At 58.1% G+C, this 22,169-nt stretch overlaps 1 protein-coding gene across 1 annotated transcript in view; it reads left to right on the forward strand.

Moving 5' to 3' along the window:
- LOC148507465 (2-acylglycerol O-acyltransferase 3-like) overlaps nt 1-19,030 on the forward strand; it is a 50,121-nt gene extending 31,091 nt beyond the window's left edge. The window contains exon 9 of the mRNA XM_088446109.1: nt 18,876-19,030. Within this exon, the coding sequence (XP_088302235.1) occupies nt 18,876-19,030 (155 nt within the window). The remainder of the gene's footprint in view (nt 1-18,875) is intronic.
- Nucleotides 19,031-22,169: the final 3,139 nt, after the last annotated feature.

Below are 22,169 nucleotides of genomic sequence, written 5' to 3' on the forward strand. Positions count from 1 at the left end.
GATGCTGGGAGGGAGAGCTGGTGGAAGGGATGATAGACTGGGTGAGGAAGTGAGAGAGGGGGGAGGGGGTGTAAGAGGAACAGGCAGAGATGCTGGAGGGAGAGCTGGTGGAGGGGAGGATAGACTTGGTGGGGGAGTGAAAGAGGGGGGAGGGGGTGTAAGAGGAACAGGCAGAGATGCTGGGAGGGAAAGCTGGTGGAAGGGAGGATAGACTGGGTGAGGGAGTGAGAGAGGGGGGAGGGGGTGAAAGAGGAACAGGCAGAGATGCTGGGAGGGAGAGCTGGTGGAGGGGAGGATAGACTGGGTGGGGGAGTGAGAGAGGGGGGAGGGGGTGTAAGAGGAACAGGCAGAGATGCTGGGAGGGAGAGCTGGTGGAAGGGATGATAGACTGGGTGAGGGAGTGAGAGAGGGGGGAGGGGGTGTAAGAGGAACAGGCAGAGATGCTGGGAGGGAGAGCAGGTGGAGGGGAGGATAGACTGGGTGGGGGAGTGAAAGAGGGGGGAGGGGGTGTAAGAGGAACAGGCAGAGATGCTGGGAGGGAGAGCTGGTGGAAGGGATGATAGACTGGGTGAGGAAGTGAGAGAGGGGGGAGGGGGTGTAAGAGGAACAGGCAGAGATGCTGGGAGGGAGAGCTGGTGGAGGGGAGGATAGACTTGGTGGGGGAGTGAAAGAGGGGGGAGGGGTGTAAGAGGAACAGGCAGAGATGCTGGGAGGGAGAGCTGGTGGAGGGGAGGATTGACTGGGTGGGGGAGTGAGAGAGGGGAGGGGGTGTAGGAGGAACAGGCAGAGATGCTGGGAGGGAAAGCTGGTGGAGGGGAGGAGAGACTGGGTGGGGGAGTGAAAGAGGGGGGAGGGGGTGTAAGAGGAACAGGCATAGATGCTGGGAGGGAGAGCTGGTGGAGGGGAGGATAGACTGGGTGGGGGAGTGAGAGAGGGGGGAGGGGGTGTAAGAGGAACAGGCAGAGATGCTGGGAGGGAGAGCTGGTGGAAGGGATGATAGACTGGGTGAGGGAGTGAGAGAGGGGGGAGGGGGTGTAAGTGGAACAGGCAGAGATGCTGGGAGGGAGAGCTGGTGGAGGGGAGGATAGACTGGGTGGGGGAGTGAAAGAGGGGGGAGGGGGTGTAAGAGGAACAGGCAGAGATGCTGGGAGGGAGAGCTGGTGGAGGGGAGGATTGACTGGGTGGGGGAGTGAGAGAGGGGGGAGGGAGTGTAAGAGGAACAGGCAGAGATGCTGGGAGGGAGAGCTGGTGGAAGGGATGATAGACTGGGTGAGGGAGTGAGAGAGGGGGGAGGGGGTGTAAGAGGAACAGGCAGAGATGCTGGGAGGGAGAGCTGGTGGAGGGGAGGATAGACTGGGTGGGGGAGTGAAAGAGGGGGGAGGGGGTGTAAGAGGAACAGGCAGAGATGCTGGGAGGGAGAGCTGGTGGAGGGGAGGATTGACTGGGTGGAGGAGTGTGACAGGGGAGGGGGTGTAGGAGGAACAGGCAGAGATGCTGGGAGGGAAAGCTGGTGGAAGGGAGGATACACTGGGTGAGGGAGTGAGAGAGGGGGGAGGGGGTGTAAGAGGAACAGGCAGAGATGCTGGAGGGAGAGCTGGTGGAGGGGAGGATAGACTGGGTGGGGGAGTGAGAGAGGGGGGAGGGGGTGTAAGAGGAACAGGCAGAGATGCTGGGAGGGAGAGCTGGTGGAAGGGATGATAGACTGGGTGAGGGAGTGAGAGAGGGGGGAGGGGGTGTAAGAGGAACAGGCAGAGATGCTGGGAGGGAGAGCTGGTGGAGGGGAGGATAGACTGGGTGGGAGAGTGAGAGAGGGGGGAGGGGGTGTAAGAGGAACAGGCAGAGATGCTGGGAGGGAGAGCTGGTGGAAGGGATGATAGACTGGGTGAGGAAGTGAGAGAGGGGGGAGGGGGTGTAAGAGGAACAGGCAGAGATGCTGGGAGGGAGAGCTGGTGGAGGGGAGGATAGACTGGGTGAGGGAGTGAAAGAGGGGGGAGGGGGTGTAAGAGGAACAGGCAGAGATGCTGGGAGGGAGAGCTGGTGGAGGGGAGGATTGACTGGGTGGGGGAGTGTGAGATTGGAGGGGGTGTAGGAGGAACAGGCAGAGATGCTGGGAGGGAAAGCTGGTGGAGGGGAGGATAGACTGGGTGGGGGAGTGAAAGAGGGGGGAGGGGGTGTAAGAGGAACAGGCATAGATGCTGGGAGGGAGAGCTGGTGGAGGGGAGGATAGACTGGGTGGGGGAGTGAGAGAGGGGAGGGGGTGTAGGAGGAACAGGCAGAGATGCTGGGAGGGAAAGCTGGTGGAGGGGAGGATAGACTGGGTGGGGGAGTGAGAGAGGGGACGGGGAGTAAGAGGAACAGGCAGAGATACTGGGAGGAAGAGCTGCTAGAGGGGAGGATAGACTGGGTGGGGGGAGTGAGAAAGAGAGGGGAGGGGGTGTAAGAGGAACAGGCAGAGATGCTTGGAGGGAGAGCAGGTGGAGGGGAGGATAGACTGGGTGGGGGGAGTGAGCGAGGGGAGGGGGTGAAAGAGGAACAGGCAGAGATGCTGGGAGGGAGAACTGGTGGAGGGGAGGATAGACTGGGTGGGGTAGTGAGAGAGGGGAGGGGATGTAAGAGGAACAGGCAGAGATGCTTGGAGGGAAAGCTGGTGGAGGGGAGGATAGACTGGGTGGGGGGGTGAGAGAGGGGACGGGGTGTAGGAGGAAAAGGCAGAGATGCTGGGAGGGAGAGCTGCTGGAGGGGAGGATAGACTGGGTGGGGGAGTAAGAGACTGGAGGGGGTGTAAGAAGAACAGGCATAGATACTGGGAGGGAGAGCTGGTGGAGGGAGGATAGACTGGGTGGGGGAGTGAGAGAGAAGGGGGAGGGTGTGTAAGAGGAACAGACAGACATGCTGGGAGGGAGAGATGCTGGAGGGGAGGATAGACTGGGTGAGGGAGTGAGAGATGGGTGAGGGGGTGTAAGAGGAACAGCAGAGATTCTGGGAGGGAGAGCTGGTGGAGGGGAGGATAGACTGGGTGGGGGAGTGAGAGAGGGGACGGGTTGTAGGAGGAACAGGCAGAGATGCTGGGAGGGAGAGCTGGTGGAAGGGAGGAAAGACTGGGTGGGGGAGTGAGAGAGGGGGGAGGAGGTGTAAGAGGAACAGGCAGAGATGCTGGGAGGGAGAGATGCTGGAAGGGCGGATAGACTGGGTGAGGGAGTGAGAGAGGGGCGAGGGGGTGTAAAAGGAACAGGCAGAGATTCTGCGAGGGAGAGCTGGTGGAGGGGAGGATAGATTGGGTGGGGAGTGAGAGAGGGGATGGGGTGTAGGAGGAACAGGCAGAGATGCTGGGAGGGAGAGCTGGTGGAAGGGAGGATAGACTGGGTGGGGGAGTGAGAGAGGGGGGAGGAGGTGTAAGTGGAACAGGCAGAGATGCTGGGAAGGAGAGCTGGTGGAGGGGAGGATAGACTGGGTGGGGGAGTGAGAGAGGGGAGGGTGTGTAAGAAGAACAGACAGAGATACGTTGAGGGAGAGCTGGTGGAGGGGAGGATAGACTGGGTGGGGGTGTGAGAGAGGGGACGGGGTGTAAGAGGAACAGGCAGAGATGCTGGGAGGGAGAGCTGGAGGAGGGGAGGATAGACTGGGTGGGGGAGTGAGAGAGGGGGGAGGGGGGTGTAAGAGGAACAAGCAGAGATGCTGGGAGGTAGAGCTGGTGGAGGGGAGGATAGACTGGGTGGGGGAGTGAGAGAGGGGAGCGGGTGTAAGAGGAACAGGCAGAGATGCTGGGAGGGAGAGCTGGTGGACGGGAGGATAGACTGGGTGGGGGTGTGAGAGAGGGGATGGGGTGTAAGAGGAACAGGCAGAGATGCTGGGAGGGAGAGCTGGAGGAGGGGAGGATAGACTGGGTGGGAGAGAGTGAAAGACTGGAGGGGGTGTAAGAAGAACAGGCAGAGATACAGGGAGGGAGAGCTGGTGGAGGGAGGATAGACTGGGTGGGGAGTGAGAGCGAAGGGGGAGGGGGTGTAAGAGGAACAGGCAGAGATGCTGGGAAGGAGAGATGCTGGAGGGGAGGATAGACTGGGTGAGGGAGTGAGAGAGGGGGGGAGGGGGGTGTAAGAGGAACAGGCAGAGATGCTGGGAGGGAGAGCTGGTGGAGGGGAGGATAGACTGGGTGGGAGAGTGAGAGAGGGGATGGGGTGTAGCAGGAACAGGCAGAGATGCTGGGAGGGAGAGCTGGTGGAAGGGAGGATAGACTGGGTGGGGGAGTGAGAGAGAGGGGGAGGGGATGTAAGAGGAACAGGCAGAGATGCTGGGAGGGAGAGATGCTGGAGGGGAGGATAGACTGGGTGAGGGGAGTGAGAGAGGGGGGAGGGGGTGGAAGAGGAACAGGCAGAGATGCTGGAGGGGGAGCTTGTGGAGGGGAGGATAGACTGGGTGGGGAGTGAGAGAGGGGGACGGGGTGTAGGAGGAACATGCAGAGATGCTGGGAGGGAGAGCTGGTGGAAGGGAGGATAGACTGTGTGGGGGGAGTGAGAGAGAGGGGGAGAGGGGGTGTAAGAGGAACAGGCAGAGATGCTGGGAGGGATTGCTGGTGGAGGGGTGGATAGACTCGGTGGGGGAGTGAGAGAGGGGAGGGGGGTGTAAGAGGAATAGGCAGAGATACTTGGAGGGAGAGCTGGTGGAGGGGAGGATAGACTGGTGGGAGTGTGTGAGAGGGGGAGGGGGTGTAAGAGGAACAGGCAGAGATGCTGGGAGGGAGAGCTGGTGGAGGGGAGGATAGACTGGGTGGGGGACGTGAGAGGGGAGGGGGGTGTAGGAGGAACAGGCAGAGATGCTGGGAGGAGAGCTGGTGGAAGGGAGGATAGACTGGGTGGGGGAGTGAGAGAGGGGGGAGGGGGTTTAAGTGGAACAGGCAGAGATGCTGGGAGGGAGAGCTGGTGGAGGGGAGGATAGACTGGGTGAGGGAGTGAGAGAGGGGAGGGGGGTGTAAGAAGAACAGGCAGAGATGCTGGGAGGGAGAGCTGGTGGAGGGGAGGATAGACTGGGTGGGGGTGTGAGAGAGGGGACAGGGTGTAAGAGGAACAGTCAGAGATGCTGGGATGGAGAGCTGGAGGAGGGGAGGATAGACTGGGTGGGGGAGTGAGAGACAGGAGGGGGTGTAAGAAGAACAGGCAGAGATACTGGGAGGGGAGAGCTGGTGGAGGGAGGATAGACTGGGTGGGGGAGTGAGAGAGAAGGGGGAGGGTGTGTAAGAGGAACAGGACAGAGATGCTGGGAGGGAGAGATGCTGGAGGGGAGGATAGACTGGGTGAGGGAGTGAGAGAGGTGGGAGGGGGTGTAAGAGGAACAGGCAGAGATGCGGGGAGGGAGAGATGCTGGAGGGGAGGATAGACTGGGTGAGGGAGTGAGAGATGGGCGAGGGGGTGTAAGAGGAACAGGCAGAGATTCTGGGAGGGAGAGCTGGTGGAGGGGAGGATAGACTGGGTGGGGGAGTGAGAGAGGGGACGGGGTGTAGGAGGAACAGGCAGAGATGCTGGGAGGGAGAGCTGGTGGAAGGGAGGAAAGACTGGGAGGGGGGAGTGAGAGAGGGGGGAGGAGGTGTTAGAGGAACAGGCAGAGATGCTGGGAGGGAGAGATGCTGGAGGGGCGGATAGACTGGGTGAGGGAGTGAGAGAGGGGCGAGGGGGTGTAAGAGGAACAGGCAGAGATTCTGTGAGGGAGAGCTGGTGGAGGGGAGGATAGATTGGGTGGGTGAGTGAGAGAGGGGACGGGGTGTAGGAGGAACAGGCAGAGATGCTGGGAGGGAGAGCTGGTGGAAGGGAGGATAGACTGGGTGGGGGAGTGAGAGAGGGGGGAGGAGGTGTAAGAGGAACAGGCAGAGATGCTGGGAGGGGAGAGCTGGGTGGAGGGGAGGATTGACTGGGTGGGGGAGTGAGAGAGGGGAGGGGGTGTAAGAAGAACAGACAGAGATACGTTGAGGGAGAGCTGGTGGAGGGGAGGATAGACTGGGTCGGGGTGTGAGAGAGGGGACGGGGTGTAAGAGGAACAGGCAGAGATGCTGGGAGGGAGAGCTGGAGGATGGGAGGATAAACTGGGTGGGGGAGTGAGAGAGGGGGGAGGGGGTGTAAGAGGAACAGGCAGAGATGCTGGGAGGTAGAGCTGGTGGAGGGGAGGATAGACTGGGTGGGGGAGTGAGAGAGGGGAGGGGGTGTAAGAGGAACAGGCAGAGATGCTGGGAGGAGAGCTGGTGGAGGGGAGGATAGACTGGGTGGGGGTGTGAGAGAGGGGATGGGGTGTAAGAGGAACAGGCAGAGATGCTGGGAGGGAGAGCTGGAGGAGGGGAGGATAGACTGGGTGGGGGAGTGAAAGACTGGAGGGGGTGTAAGAAGAACAGGCAGAGATACTGGGAGGGAGAGCTGGTGGAGGGAGGATAGACTGGGTGGGGGAGTGAGAGCGAAGGGGGAGGGGGTGTAAGAGGAACAGGCAGAGATGCTGGGAAGGAGAGATGCTGGAGGGGAGGATAGACTGGGTGAGGGAGTGAGAGAGGGGAGGGGGTGTAAGAGGAAACAGGCAGAGATGCTGGTAGGGAGAGCTGGTGGAGGGGAGGATAGACTTGGTGGGAGAGGTGAGAGAGGGGATGGGGTGTAGGAGGAACAGGCAGAGATGCTGGGAGGGAGAGCTGGTGGAAGGGAGGATAGACTGGGTGGGGGAGTGAGAGAGAGGGGGGAGGGGATGTAAGAGGAACAGGCAGAGATGCTGGGAGGGAGAGATGCTGGAGGGGAGGATAGACTGGGGTGGGGGAGTGAGAGAGGGGGGAGGGGGTGTAAGAGGAACAGGCAGAGATGCTGGGAGGGAGAGCTGGTGGAAGGGATGATAGACTGGGTGAGGGGAGTGAGAGAGGGGACGGGGGTGTAGGAGGAACATGCAGAGATGCTGGGAGGGAGAGCTGGTGGAAGGGAGGATAGACTGGGTGGGGCTGTGAAAGAGGGGGGAGGGGGTGTAAGAGGAACAGGCAGAGATGCTGGGAGGGAGAGCTGGTGGAGGGGAGGATTGACTGGGTGGGGGAGTGAGAGAGGGGGAGGGGGTGTAGGAGGAACAGGCAGAGATGCTGGGAGGGGGAGCTGGTGGAGGGGAGGATAGACTGGGTGGGGGAGTGAGAGAGGGACGGGGTGTAGGAGGAACATGCAGAGATGCTGGGAGGGAGAGCTGGTGGAAGGGAGGATAGACTGGGTGGGGGAGTGAGAGAGAGGGGAGAGGGGGTGTAAGAGGAACAGGCAGAGATGCTGGGAGGGATTGCTGGTGGAGGGGTGGATAGACTCGGTGGGGAAGTGAGAGAGGGGAGGGGGTGTAAGAGGAACAGGCAGAGATACTTGGAGGGAGAGCTGGTGGAGGGGAGGATAGACTGGGTGGGAGTGTGTGAGAGGGGGAGGGGGTGTAAGAGGAACAGGCAGAGATGCTGGGAGGGAGAGCTGGTGGAGGGGAGGATAGACTGGGTGGGGAAATGAGAGAGGGGAGGGGGTGTAGGAGGAACAGACAGAGATGCTGGGAGGGAGAGCTGGTGGAAGGGAGGATAGACTGGGTGGGGGAGTGAGAGAGGGGGGAGGGGGTGTAAGAGGAACAGGCAGAGATGCTGGGAGGGAGAGCTGGTGGAGGGGAGGATAGACTGGGTGAGGGAGTGAGAGAGGGGAGGGGGTGTAAGAAGAACAGGCAGAGATGCTGGGAGGGAGAGCTGGTGGAGGGGAGGATAGACTGGGTGGGGGTGTGAGAGAGGGGACAGGATGTAAGAGGAACAGGCAGAGATGCTGGGATGGAGGAGCTGGAGGAGGGGAGGATAGACTGGGTGGGGGAGTGAGAAAGGGGGGAGGGGGTGTAAGAGCAACAGGCAGAGATGCTGAGTGGGAGAGCTGGTGGAGGGGAGGATAGACTGGGTGGGGGTGTGAGAGAGGGGACGGGGGAGTAAGAGGAACAGGCAGAGATGCTGGGAGGTAGAGCTGGTGGAGGGGAGGATAGACTGGGTGGGGGAGTGAGAGAGGGGAGGGGGTTGGTAAGAGGAACAGGCAGAGATGCTGGGAGGGAGAGCAGGAGGAGGGGAGGATAGAATGGGTGGGGGAGTGAGAGACTGGAGGGGGTGTAAGAGGAACAGGCAGAGATGCTGGGAGGGAGAGCTGGTGGAGGGGAGGATAGACTGGGTGGGGGAGTGAGAGAGGGGTGGGGGTGTAAGAGGAACAGGCAGAGATGCTGGGAGGGAGAGCTGGTGGAGGGGAGGATAGACTGGGTGAGGGAGTGAGAGAGGGGGGAGGGGGTGTAAGAGGAACAGGCAGAGATGCTGGGAGGGAGAGCTGGTGGAGGGGAGGATAGACTGGGTGGGAGAGTGAGAGAGGGGGATGGGGTGTAGCAGGAACAGGCAGAGATGCTGGGAGGGAGAGCTGGTGGAAGGGAGGATAGACTGGGTGGGGGAGTGAGAGAGAGGGGGAGGGGATGTAAGAGGAACAGGCAGAGATGCTGGGAGGGAGAGATGCTGGAGGGGAGGATTAGACTGGGTGAGGGAGTGAGAGAGGGGGGAGGGGGTGGAAGAGGAACAGGCAGAGATGCTGGGAGGGGGAGCTTGTGGAGGGGAGGATAGACTGGGTGGGGGGAGTGAGAGAGGGGACGGGGTGTAGGAGGAACATGCAGAGATGCTGGGAGGGAGAGCTGGTGGAAGGGAGGATAGACTGTGTGGGGGAGTGAGAGAGAGGGGAGAGGGGGTGTAAGAGGAACAGGCAGAGATGCTGGGAGGGATTGCTGGTGGAGGGGTGGATAGACTCGGTGGGGGGTGTGAGAGAGGGGAGGGGGTGTAAGAGGAATAGGCAGAGATACTTGGAGGGAGAGCTGGTGGAGGGGAGGATAGACTGGGTGGGAGTGTGTGAGAGGGGGAGGGGGGTGTAAGAGGAACAGGCAGAGATGCTGGGAGGGGAGAGCTGGTGGAGGGGAGGATAGACTGGGTGGGGGAGTGAGAGAGGGGGGGGGTGTAGGAGGAACAGGCAGAGATGCTGGGAGGGAGAGCTGGTGGAAGGGAGGATAGACTGGGTGGGGGAGTGAGAGAGGGGGGAGGGGGTTTAAGTGGAACAGGCAGAGATGCTGGGAGGGAGAGCTGGTGGAGGGGGAGGATAGACTGGGTGAGGGAGTGAGAGAGGGGAGGGGGTGTAAGAAGAACAGGCAGAGATGCTGGAGGGAGAGCTGGTGGAGGGGAGGATAGACTGGGTGGGGGTGTGAGAGAGGGGACAGGGTGTAAGAGGAACAGGCAGAGATGCTGGGATGGAGAGCTGGAGGAGGGGAGGATAGACTGGGTGGGGAGTGAGAGACAGGAGGGGGTGTAAGAAGAACAGGCAGAGATACTGGGAGGGAGAGCTGGTGGAGGGAGGATAGACTGGGTGGGGGAGTGAGAGAGAAGGGGGAGGGTGTGTAAGAGGAACAGACAGAGATGCTGGGAGGGAGAGATGCTGGAGGGGAGGATAGACTGGGTGAGGGGAGTGAGAGAGGTGGGAGGGGGTGTAAGAGGAACAGGCAGAGATGCGGGGAGGGAGAGATGCTGGAGGGGGAGGATAGACTGGGTGAGGGAGTGAGAGATGGGGCGAGGGGGTGTAAGAGGAACAGGTAGAGATTCTGGGAGGGAGAGCTGGTGGAGGGGAGGATAGACTGGGGTGGGGAGTGAGAGAGGGGACGGGGTGTAGGAGGAACAGGCAGAGATGCTGGGAGGGAGAGCTGGTGGAAGGGAGGAAAGACTGGAGGGGGAGTGAGAGAGGGGGGAGGAGGTGTTAGAGGAACAGGCAGAGATGCTGGGAGGGAGAGATGCTGGAGGGGCGGATAGACTGGGTGAGGGAGTGAGAGAGGGGCGAGGGGGTGTAAGAGGAACAGGCAGAGATTCTGTGAGGGAGAGCTGGTGGAGGGGAGGATAGATTGGGTGGGTGAGTGAGAGAGGGGACGGGGTGTAGGAGGAACAGGCAGAGATGCTGGGAGGGAGAGCTGGTGGAAGGGAGGATAGACTGGGTGGGGGTGTGAGAGAGGGGGGAGGAGGTGTAAGAGGAACAGGCAGAGATGCTGGGAGGGAGAGCTGGTGGAGGGGAGGATTGACTGGGTGGGGGAGTGAGAGAGGGGAGGGGGGTGTAAGAAGAACAGACAGAGATACGTTGAGGGAGAGCTGGTGGAGGGGAGGATAGACTGGGTCGGGGTGTGAGAGAGGGGACGGGGGTGTAAGAGGAACAGGCAGAGATGCTGGGAGGGAGAGCTGGAGGATGGGAGGATAAACTGGGTGGGGGAGTGAGAGAGGGGGGAGGGGGTGTAAGAGGAACAGGCAGAGATGCTGGGAGGTAGAGCTGGTGGAGGGGAGGATAGACTGGGTGGGGGAGTGAGAGAGGGGAGGGGGTGTAAGAGGAACAGGCAGAGATGCTGGGAGGGAGAGCTGGTGGAGGGGAGGATAGACTGGGTGGGGGTTGTGAGAGAGGGGATGGGGTGTAAGAGGAACAGGCAGAGATGCTGGGAGGGAGAGCTGGAGGAGGGGAGGATAGACTGGGTGGGGGAGTGAAAGACTGGAGGGGGTGTAAGAAGAACAGGCAGAGATACTGGAGGGAGAGCTGGTGGAGGGAGGATAGACTGGGTGGGGGGAGTGAGAGCGAAGGGGGAGGGGGTGTAAGAGGAACAGCGCAGAGATGCTGGGAAGGAGAGATGCTGGAGGGGAGGATAGACTGGGTGAGGGAGTGAGAGAGGGGAGGGGGTGTAAGAGGAACAGGCAGAGATGCTGGTAGGGAGAGCTGGTGGAGGGGGAGGATAGACTTGGTGGGAGAGTGGAGAGAGGGGATGGGGTGTAGGAGGAACAGGCAGAGATGCTGGGAGGGAGAGCTGGTGGAAGGGAGGATAGACTGGGGTGGGGGGAGTGAGAGAGAGGGGGGAGGGGATGTAAGAGGAACAGGCAGAGATGCTGGGAGGGAGAGATGCTGGAGGGGAGGGATAGACTGGGTGGGGGAGTGAGAGAGGGGGGAGGGGGTGTAAGAGGAACAGGCAGAGATGCTGGAGGGAGAGCTGGTGGAAGGGATGATAGACTGGGTGAGGGCAGTGAGAGAGGGGACGGGGTGTAGGAGGGAACATGCAGAGATGCTGGGAGGGAGAGCTGGTGGAAGGGAGGATAGACTGGGTGGGGCTGTGAAAGAGGGGGGAGGGGGTGTAAGAGGAACAGGCAGAGATGCTGGGAGGAGAGCTGGTGGAGGGGAGGATTGACTGGGTGGGGAGTGAGAGAGGGGAGGGGGTGTAGGAGGAACAGGCAGAGATGCTGGGAGGGGGAGCTGGTGGAGGGGAGGATAGACTGGGTGGGGGAGTGAGAGAGGGGACGGGGTGTAGGAGGAACATGCAGAGATGCTGGGAGGGAGAGGCTGGTGGAAGGGAGGATAGACTGGGTGGGGGAGTGAGAGAGAGGGGAGAGGGGGTGTAAGAGGAACAGGCAGAGATGCTGGGAGGGATTGCTGGTGGAGGGGTGGATAGACTCGGTGGGGAAGTGAGAGAGGGGAGGGGTGTAAGAGGAACAGGCAGAGATACTTGGAGGGAGAGCTGGTGGAGGGGAGGATAGACTGGGTGGGAGTGTGTGAGAGGGGGGAGGGGGTGTAAGAGGAACAGGCAGAGATGCTGGGGAGGGAGAGCTGGTGGAGGGGAGGATAGACTGGGTGGGGAAATGAGAGAGGGGAGGGGGTGTAGGAGGAACAGACAGAGATGCTGGGAGGGAGAGCTGGTGGAAGGGAGGATAGACTGGGTAGGGGGAGTGAGAGAGGGGGGAGGGGGTGTATGAGGAACAGGCAGAGATGCTGGGAGGGAGAGCTGGTGGAGGGAGGATAGACTGGTGAGGGGAGTGAGAGAGGGGAGGGGGTGTAAGAAGAACAGGCAGAGATGCTGGGAGGGAGAGCTGGTGGAGGGGAGGATAGACTGGGTGGGGGTGTGAGAGAGGGGACAGGATGTAAGAGGAACAGCAGAGATGCTGGGATGGAGAGCTGGAGGAGGGGAGGATAGACTGGGTGGGGGAGTGAGAAAGGGGGGAGGGGGTGTAAGAGCAACAGGCAGAGATGCTGAGTGGGAGAGCTGGTGGAGGGGAGGATAGACTGGGTGGGGGTGTGAGAGAGGGGACGGGGGAGTAAGAGGAACAGGCAGAGATGCTGGGAGGTAGAGCTGGTGGAGGGGGAGGATAGACTGGGTGGGGGAGTGAGAGAGGGGAGGGGGTGTAAGAGGAACAGGCAGAGATGCTGGGAGGGAGAGCTGGAGGAGGGGAGGATAGAATGGGTGGGGGAGTGAGAGACTGGAGGGGGGTGTAAGAGGAACAGGCAGAGATGCTGGGAGGGAGAGCTGGTGGAGGGGAGGATAGACTGGGTGGGGGAGTGAGAGAGGGGGTGGGGGGTGTAAGAGGAACAGGCAGAGATGCTGGGAGGGAGAGCTGGTGGAGGGGAGGATAGACTGGGTGAGGGAGTGAGAGAGGGGGAGGGGGTGTAAGAGGAACAGGCAGAGATGCTGGGAGGGAGAGCTGGTGGAGGGGAGGATTGACTGGGTGGGGGGAGTGAGAGAGGGGACGGGGTGTAGGAGGAACATGCAGAGATGCTGGGAGGGAGAGCTGGTGGAAGGGAGGATAGACTGGGTGGGGGATTGAGAGAGAGGGGGGAGGAGGTGTAAGAGGAACAGGCAGAGATGCTGGTTGGGAGATATGCTGGAGGGGAGGATAGACTGGGTGAGGGAGTGAGAGAGGGGGGGAAGGGGTGTAAGAGGAACAGGCAGAGATGCTGGGAGGGAGAGCTGGTGGAGGGGGGAGGATAGACTGGGTGGGGGAGTGAGAGAGGGGAGGGGGTGTAGGAGGAACAGGCAGAGATGCTGGGAGGGAGAGCTGGTGGAGGGGAGGATAGACTGGGTGGGGGGAGTGAGAGAGGGGAGGGGGTGTAAGAAGAACAGACAGAGATACTGGGAGGGAGAGCTGGTGGAGGGGAGGATAGAATGGTTAGGGGTGTGAGAGAGGGGACAGGGTGTAAGAGGAACAGGCAGAGATTCTGGGAGGGAGAGCTGGAGGAGGGGAGGATAGACTGGGTGGGGGAGTGAGATTGGGGGGAGGTGGTGTAAGTGGAACAGACAGAGATGCTGGGAGGGTAGAGCTGGTTGAGGGGAGGATAGACTGGGTGGGGGAGTGAGAGAGGGGAGGGGGTTGTAAGAGGAACAGGCGGAGATGCTGTTAGGGAGAGCTGGTAGAGGGGAGGATAGACTGGGTGGGGGAGTGAGAGAGGGGAGGGGGTGTAAGAGGAACAGGCAGAGATACTGGGAGGGAGAGCTGGTGGAGGGGTGGATAGACTGGGTGGGGGAGTTGAGAGAGGGGCGGGGGAGGTGTAAGAGGAACAGGCAGAGATGCTGGGAGGGAGAGCTGGTGGAGGGGAGGATAGACTGGGTGGGGGAGTGAGAGAGGGGTGGGGGTGTAAGAGGAACAGGAAGAGATACTGGGAGGTAGAGCTGGTGGAGGGGAGGATAGACTGGGTGTGGGAGTGAGAGAGGGGAGGGGGTGTAAGAGGAATAGGCAGAGATGCTGGGAGTGAGAACTGGTGGAGGGGAGGATAGACTGAGTGGGGGAGTGAGAGAGGGTAGGGGGTGTAAGAGGAACAGGTGGAGATACTGGGAGGGAGAGCTGGTGGAGGTGGTGGATAGACTGGGTGGGGGAGTGAGAGAGGGGAGGGGGTGTAAGAGGAACAGGCAGAGATACTTGGAGGGAGAGCTGGTGGAGGGGAGGATAGACTGGGTGGGGGAGTGAGAGAGGGGGGAGGGGGTGTAGGAGGAACTGGTAGAGATACTGGGAGGGAGAGCTGGTGGAGGGGAGGATAGACTGGGTGGGGGAGTGAGAGAGGGGGGAGGGGGTGTAAGAGGAACTGGCAGAGATACTGGGAGGGAGAGCTGGTGGTGGGGAGCATAGACAGACTGGGTGGGGGAGTGAGAGAGTGGAGGGGGTGTAAGAAGAACAGTCAGAGTTGCTGGGAGGGAGAACTGGTGGAGGGGAGGATAGACTGGGTGGGGGAGTGAGAGAGGGGAGGGGATGTAAGAGGAACAGGTATAGATGCTTGGAGGGAAAGCTGGTGGAGGGGAGGATAGACTTGGTGGGGGAGTGAGAGAGGGGACGGGGTGTAAGAGGAACAGGCAGAGATACTGGGAGGGAGAGCTGGAGGAGGGGAGGATAGACTGGGTGAGGGAGTGAGAGAGGGGGGAGGGGGTGTAAGAGGAACAGGCAGAGATGCTGGGAGGGAGAGCTGGTGGAGGGGAGGATTGACTGGGTGGGGGAGTGAGAGAGGGGAGGGGGTGTAAAAAGAACAGACAGAGATACGCTGAGGGAGAGCTGGTGGAGGGGAGGATAGACTGGGTGGGGGTGTGAGAGAGGGGACGGGGTGTAAGAGGAACAGGCAGAGATGCTGGGAGGGAGAGCTGGAGGATGGGAGGATAAACTGGGTGGGGGAGTGAGAGAGGGGGGAGGGGGTGTTAGAGGAACAGGCAGAGATGCTGGGAGGTAGAGCTGGTGGAGGGGAGGATAGACTGGGTGGGGGAGTGAGAGAGGGGAGGGGGTGTAAGAGGAACAGGCAGAGATGCTGGGAGGGAGAGCTGGTGGAGGGGAGGATAGACTGGGTGGGGGTGTGAGAGAGGGGATGGGGTGTAAGAGGAACAGGCAGAGATGCTGGGAGGGAGAGCTGGAGGAGGGGAGGATAGACTGGGTTGGGGAGTGAAAGACTGGAGGGGGTGTAAGAAGAACAGGCAGAGATACTGGGAGGGAGAGCTGGTGGAGGGAGGATAGACTGGGTGGGGGAGTGAGAGCGAAGGGGGAGGGGGTGTAAGAGGAACAGGCAGAGATGCTGGGAAGGAGAGATGCTGGAGGGGAGGATAGACTGGGTGAGGGAGTGAGAGAGGGGGGAGGGGGTGTAAGAGGAACAGGCAGAGATGCTGGTAGGGAGAGCTGGTGGAGGGGAGGATAGACTTGGTGGGAGAGTGAGAGAGGGGATGGGGTGTAGGAGGAACAGGCAGAGATGCTGGGAGGGAGAGCTGGTGGAAGGGAGGATAGACTGGGTGGGGGAGTGAGAGAGAGGGGGGAGGGGATGTAAGAGGAACAGGCAGAGATGCTGGGAGGGAGAGATGCTGGAGGGGAGGATAGACTGGGTGGGGGAGTGAGAGAGGGGGGAGGGGGTGTAAGAAGAACAGGCAGAGATGCTGGGAGGGAGAGCTGGTGGAAGGGATGATAGACTGGGTGAGGGAGTGAGAGAGGGGGGAGGGGGTGTAAGAGGAACAGGCAGAGATGCTGGGAGGGAGAGCTGGTGGAGGGGAGGATAGACTGTGTGGGGCTGTGAAAGAGGGGGGAGGGGGTGTAAGAGGAACAGGCAGAGATGCTGGGAGGGAGAGCTGGTGGAGGGGAGGATTGACTGGGTGGGGGAGTGAGAGAGGGGAGGGGGTGTAGGAGGAACAGGCAGAGATGCTGGGAGGGGGAGCTGGTGGAGGGGAGGATAGACTGGGTGGGGGAGTGAGAGAGGGGACGGGGTGTAGGAGGAACATGCAGAGATGCTGGGAGGGAGAGCTGGTGGAAGGGAGGATAGACTGGGTGGGGGAGTGAGACAGAGGGGAGAGGGGGTGTAAGAGGAACAGGCAGAGATACTTGGAGGGAGAGCTGGTGGAGGGGAGGATAGACTGGGTGGGAGTGTGTGAGAGGGGGAGGGGGTGTAAGAGGAACAGGCAGAGATGCTGGGAGGGAGAGCTGGTGGAGGGGAGGATAGACTGGGTGGGGGAATGAGAGAGGGGAGGGGGTGTAGGAGGAACAGGCAATGAGATGCTGGGAGGGAGAGCTGGTGGAAGGGAGGATAGACTGGGTGGGGGAGTGAGAGAGTGGGGAGGGGGTGTAAGAGGAACAGGCAGAGATGCTGGGAGGGAGAGCTGGTGGAGGGGAGGATAGACTGGGTGAGGGAGTGAGAGAGGGGAGGGGGTGTAAGAAGAACAGGCAGAGATGCTGGGAGGGAGAGCTGGGTGGGGGTGTGAGAGAGGGGACAGGGTGTAAGAGGAACAGGCAGAGATGCTGGGATGGAGAGCTGGAGGAGGGGAGGATAGACTGGGTGGGGGAGTGAGAAAGGGGGGAGGGGGTGTAAGAGCAACAGGCAGAGATGCTGAGAGGGAGAGCTGGTGGAGGGGAGGATAGACTGGGTGGGGGTGTGAGAGAGGGGACGGGGGTGTAAGAGGAACAGGCAGAGATGCTGGGAGGTAGAGCTGGTGGAGGGGAGGATAGACTGGGTGGGGGAGTGAGAGAGGGGAGGGGGTGTAAGAGGAACAGGCAGAGATGCTGGGAGGGAGAGCTGGAGGAGGGGAGGATAGAATGGGTGGGGGAGTGAGAGACTGGAGGGGGTGTAAGAGGAACAGGCAGAGATGCTGGGAGGGAGAGCTGGTGGAGGGGAGGATAGACTGGGTGGGGGAGTGAGAGAGGGGGGAGGGGGTGTAAGAGGAACAGGCAGAGATGCTGGGAGGGAGAGCTGGTGGAGGGGAGGATAGACTGGGTGAGGGAGTGAGAGAGGGGGGAGGGGGTGTAAGAGGAACAGGCAGAGATGCTGGGAGGGAGAGCTGGTGGAGGGGAGGATTGACTGGGTGGGGGAGTGAGAGAGGGGACGGGGTGTAGGAGGAACATGCAGAGATGCTGGGAGGGAGAGCTGGTGGAAGGGAGGATAGACTGGGTGGGGGATTGAGAGAGAGGGGGGAGGAGGTGTAAGAGGAACAGGCAGAGATGCTGGGAGGGAGATATGCTGGAGGGGAGGATAGACTGGGTGAGGGAGTGAGAGAGGGGGGAAGGGGTGTAAGAGGAACAGGCAGAGATGCTGGGAGGGAGAGCTGGTGGAGGGGAGGATAGACTGGGTGGGGGAGTGAGAGAGTGGAGGGGGTGTAGGAGGAACAGGCAGAGATGCTGGGAGGGAGAGCTGGTGGAGGGGAGGATAGACTGGGTGGGGGAGTGAGAGAGGGGAGGGGGTGTAAGAAGAACAGACAGAGATACTGGGAGGGAGAGCTGGTGGAGGGGAGGATAGACTGGGTAGGGGTGTGAGAAAGGGGACAGGGTGTAAGAGGAACAGGCAGAGATTCTGGGAGGGAGAGCTGGAGGAGGGGAGGATAGACTGGGTGGGGGAGTGAGATTGGGGGGAGGTGGTGTAAGTGGAACAGACAGAGATGCTGGGAGGTAGAGCTGGTGGAGGGGAGGATAGACTGGGTGGGGGAGTGAGAGAGGGGAGGGGGTGTAAGCGGAACAGGCGGAGATGCTGTTAGGGATTGCTGGTAGAGGGGAGGATAGACTGGGTGGGGGAGTGAGAGAGGGGAGGGGGTGTAAGAGGAACAGGCAGAGATACTGGGAGGGAGAGCTGGTGGAGGGGTGGATAGACTGGGTGGGGGAGTGAGAGAGGGGCGGAGGTGTAAGAGGAACAGGCAGAGATGCTGGGAGGGAGAGCTGGTGGAGGGGAGGATAGACTGGGTGGGGGAGTGAGAGAGGGGTGGGGGTGTAAGAGGAACAGGAAGAGATACTGGGAGGTAGAGCTGGTGGAGGGGAGGATAGACTGGGTGTGGGAGTGAGCGAGGGGAGGGGGTGTAAGAGGAATAGGCAGAGATGCTGGGAGTGAGAACTGGTGGAGGGGAGGATAGACTGAGTGGGGGAGTGAGAGAGGGTAGGGGGTGTAAGAGGAACAGGTGGAGATACTGGGAGGGAGAGCTGGTGGAGGGGTGGATAGACTGGGTGGGGGAGTGAGAGAGGGGAGGGGGTGTAAGAGGAACAGGCAGAGATACTTGGAGGGAGAGCTGGTGGAGGGGAGGATAGACTGGGTGGGGGAGTGAGAGAGGGGGGAGGGGGTGTAGGAGGAACTGGTAGAGATACTGGGAGGGAGAGCTGGTGGAGGGGAGGATAGACTGGGTGGGGGAGTGAGAGAGGGGGGAGGGGGTGTAAGAGGAACTGGCAGAGATACTGGGAGGGAGAGCTGGTGGTGGGGAGCATAGACAGACTGGGTGGGGGAGTGAGAGAGTGGAGGGGGTGTAAGAAGAACAGTCAGAGTTGCTGGGAGGGAGAACTGGTGGAGGGGAGGATAGACTGGGTGGGGGAGTGAGAGAGGGGAGGGGATGTAAGAGGAACAGGTATAGATGCTTGGAGGGAAAGCTGGTGGAGGGGAGGATAGACTTGGTGGGGGAGTGAGAGAGGGGACGGGGTGTAAGTTGAACAGGCAGAGATACTGGGAGGGAGAGCTGGTGGAGGGGAGGATAGACAGGGTGAGGGAGTGAGAGAGGGGGGAGGGGGTGTAAGAGGAACAGGCAGAGATGCTGGGAGGGAGAGCTGGTGTCTGGTTGAATAGACAGGGAGGGGGGATTAAGAGATGGGAGGGGGTGGAAGAAAAACAGATGGAATAGACACAGATGAGATAGAAGAAGGGAAACAAGAAAAAGACAGAAAATGACAGAAGACAGGAAATATAGATGATAAAATAAAGAGGGAGGATTATAAATATACGAGGGGGGGGTGAGGGGTTACATTCAGTAAATATAAGGGCACGATGTTTAGGGCTGAGCATACATGCACAGAGAGAGTTTGAGATGACGATGATTACCACGATCCCCCGTGATTAATGCAATTAATACTGATGTGACACTGACCCTGCACTGTGCCTCCTCATATGCATTTTGGTAAATCCTCTGTTGGCCTTAGTACATCAGGTTTTAAATATTTTTCAATGACCATCACAAAATGTAATTATATCTATTATATTTACTGTGTATCCCCACTACCGTGAACGTGGTGCTATTTTAATTCCAACTAACTAACCCCTATCTCTCATTGACTTGCCCGATTAATGCTCTGCTCCTCTTCCCTGCAGTGGGCAGGCTCATCCGTGTCCCCTATTGTCCGGTCCCCTCAGAGGAGGAAGTGTCGCACTATCACAAACTCTATATCCAGGGACTGCAGCAGCTTTTCGATGAGTACAAGGTCTCCTGTGGACTATCTCCCTCCGACACCCTGCAGATTGTCTGACCCTTTTACCCGTTGTGTAGGGTAGATGAAGCGATGCTCTGCAGGCAGGAGAAAAAAGTGTGATGTTCTGCGGTTATAAATAAATATGGTTACTGACTTGAGCCACATTTAGGGGAAACATAACTGAGTATGAGGATTCAATACAGCTACATGTAGCTTATATGTGGCATTTCCATATGTTCATTTAACCTATGGCCACAGGGGAGAACGTCAGCTACACAGTTGCTCGTTACCTTGATTGTGTCCTAATGGTGCAAGGATCTCATTACAATCCAGCAGTTACCCAGAGTTGGAAAACTTTTTATAGAGTGTTGAATGAGGTCTACATTAGCCCAGACATGGGTTATTCCTGGACTAGGTTGATGACACCAGTGGTTCTCAGAGCTAGTCCTCGGGACACACTAACAGTGCATGTTTTCCAGTTCTTCTCACAAAATCGCAAGTTAAATAATTAGAACCAGTTGTGGATCTTTTAAAATGTGTCAGTCTGTAATGAATACACCTGTGCACCAGCTAGGAGATCTGTTAGCAGGCGCGTCTAGAGGGTGTGAGGACGGGAGTAGGAACTAATTACCCAGGCCTGGGCTTGAAGGAGGGGCCCGGGTACTCCCAACCTATCAGTGGCAGCAGCCTGTGTCTCCCCAGCCCAGCACACGCTGCTGTGTGCGGGGATGCGGTGGGTCCAGGGAGGCAGGGAACAGTTTTCTCTGACTTTGCAGTAGGGGAGAAATGCGATCGCCCCTCCCCCAAACCACCTCCCCTGGATTTGCATGTGGTGCCCCCCTATTTTCTTTTTTTTTTTTTATAAGAAGGTGTGGCCATGTCTCCTTACATTAGGCCATACCCTCTGAAATTACCCGGGTTCGAAACAGCTCTCTATTGACCTGAATGTTTGTGGATCCCGAGGACTGGATTTGAGAAGGAAACAGTTACACTCTGAGCTACAGAACCGCATTTCCATGCTGTGTCCGGACTATTCTTGATGGTGTCAATAAAATTAAACTGAAAACCTTTGGCGCCCAGTTTGTGTCTCTTGATGATCCTTAAGACATAGAGGTAGATGACTTAAGAGGCATCATAAAGTCACTGGCCCTGATTTAGGAGAGCAAATCTACCGAGCTGCAACCCAAGTTCGTAATTCTGCCTACTGTAGGACTAGACATACACAGCCTGGGTTCTAGGTCATTCCCTACAACTCTTTTTAAGATGGCCTAGTCCAGTGGTTCTCAAACTTGGTCCTCAGGACCACACACAGGTTACGTTTTCCAGGTCCCCCAGCAGGTGCACAGGTGTACTCATTACTCACTGACACATTTTAAAAGCTCCACTGGTGGAGCTAATTATTTCACTTGTGATTTTGTGAGGAGACCTAGAAAACATGCACTGTATGGGGTCCTGAGGACCAAGTTTGAAGACCTGTGGCCTATTCCATCCTGGCCACCTGGTCTGTAAACCAGGGGTTCTCAATCATAATACTCAAGTACCACTAACAGGTCATGTTTTGTGGATTTCTGTCTTTAGAATCAGGTGGGATAATGACTGACCCAGCAGAAGAGATGAACTCAACTGTGCATGATTAAATAAATCCACAAAACATGACCTGTTGGTGGTACTTGAGGATTAGGGTTGAGAACCCCTTCTGTAGACCTTTCCATATGATACTGTACGTCTCTCTTCCAATAGCTGATGAGGCTTCCACCACTTTGTTTGGAATAAATTTGATCTTGAACAAGAGTTTACCCTGGCAGACGCCACTTCATCAAGAGTGGGACTTACTGACATGGACAAATCCCTGCATTGGAATAAAGAGATAAGAGGAGCTAATATCTAATAACATACTAAAGGCCACCATAGGACTATCTGTTTTCTTTACTGAGTTGCTTTTCATATCTCTAAACCCATCTATTTCTCATGACATGATATGTATAAAAATATTGGTGCCTGCCCTGCTCTTGTCCAGGATAGACTACTTTCCTCTGACCCTACCACAGAGCAGAATGGCCTGTTATATACTATGTAGACAAAAGTGATTGGACACCCCCGCACAAGTGAAATGGTCACATGCATATCATTGCACACAAGTTCCAAATGGCCACTAATGTGCCAGTTTCGACAAGAACACTTTGTAGGGAGGCCCATGCACTTGCAGTTCTATGGAAACAACCAATGTTTTTATTAGGATGACAATGCCACCTGTCATGTTTCCAGGGCGAGGCTGGTCTGGTATACGGAAGATTTGGTATCCCGGATGGACTGGCCAGCTCAGAGTCCAGATGTTAACCCCATTGAGAACCTCTGGGACTAATTGGAGTGATGGTGCATCCTAGGCCGACTCGACCTTCTTCAGTGTCACAGTTGGTCACTGTACTTAAGGCAGAATGGCAGAACATACCGCCTGCTGCTGTCAGGAACTTGTGGACAGTTTGCCAAGAAGGGCGTCTGCAGTAATCACTGCACGTGGTGGACCTACAACGTACTGACATCAGTAACATCTCATTCATCTATTTGATTTCAGTATCCAATCACTTTTGTCTACACCGTATACATTTATTAGCCTAACTTATACATTTCCTTCCAATTCCTACTCTGGCTTCTGCCATAGGATGCAATTGAAAATATTGATCTTAAAATTAATCTTGCGCCTCCTTAGCTCTCCACACTAACAGCCAGGTACTTTTTTTATTACTAAACATCCACTAGACCTCTCTCCATACTTCCTCCCACTAACTCTTCCCGGATGTACTGCACACATCTTCTGGAACTCGAAAAATTAGCGACTTGAGCCTATATCGTGATCCTGTTATAACCTGTCCTATCGCACTCTCCAGAGAACTTCTCACAACAAAGTCTGATTAGCAATAGGTGGACTCTTGAGTTAGACTGTAAGCTCTTTGGACAGGTTTTCCACTCCTATTGTCACATACTTGTGTAGACGTTGAAGTCAAGTGATTGATGTAACGCAACCTATTTCTTAACTCTGTACAGCATGACAGAAGATATTGACCATTTAATAAACTATTATTAACAATTATAATCTGCTATGGAATGATGTTGGAATGAAGGTCTATGGGTTGACAAGATAAGAGGGTAAAGGCTGATACAAGTTTGAAGGTTGAAGAAGGAATAAAAAATAAAATCA

The sequence above is a fragment of the Taudactylus pleione genome, unplaced genomic scaffold, assembly GCF_031769625.1.
Source record: "Taudactylus pleione unplaced genomic scaffold, aTauple2 ptg000393l, whole genome shotgun sequence".
Classification (NCBI taxonomy): Eukaryota; Metazoa; Chordata; class Amphibia; order Anura; family Myobatrachidae; genus Taudactylus; species Taudactylus pleione.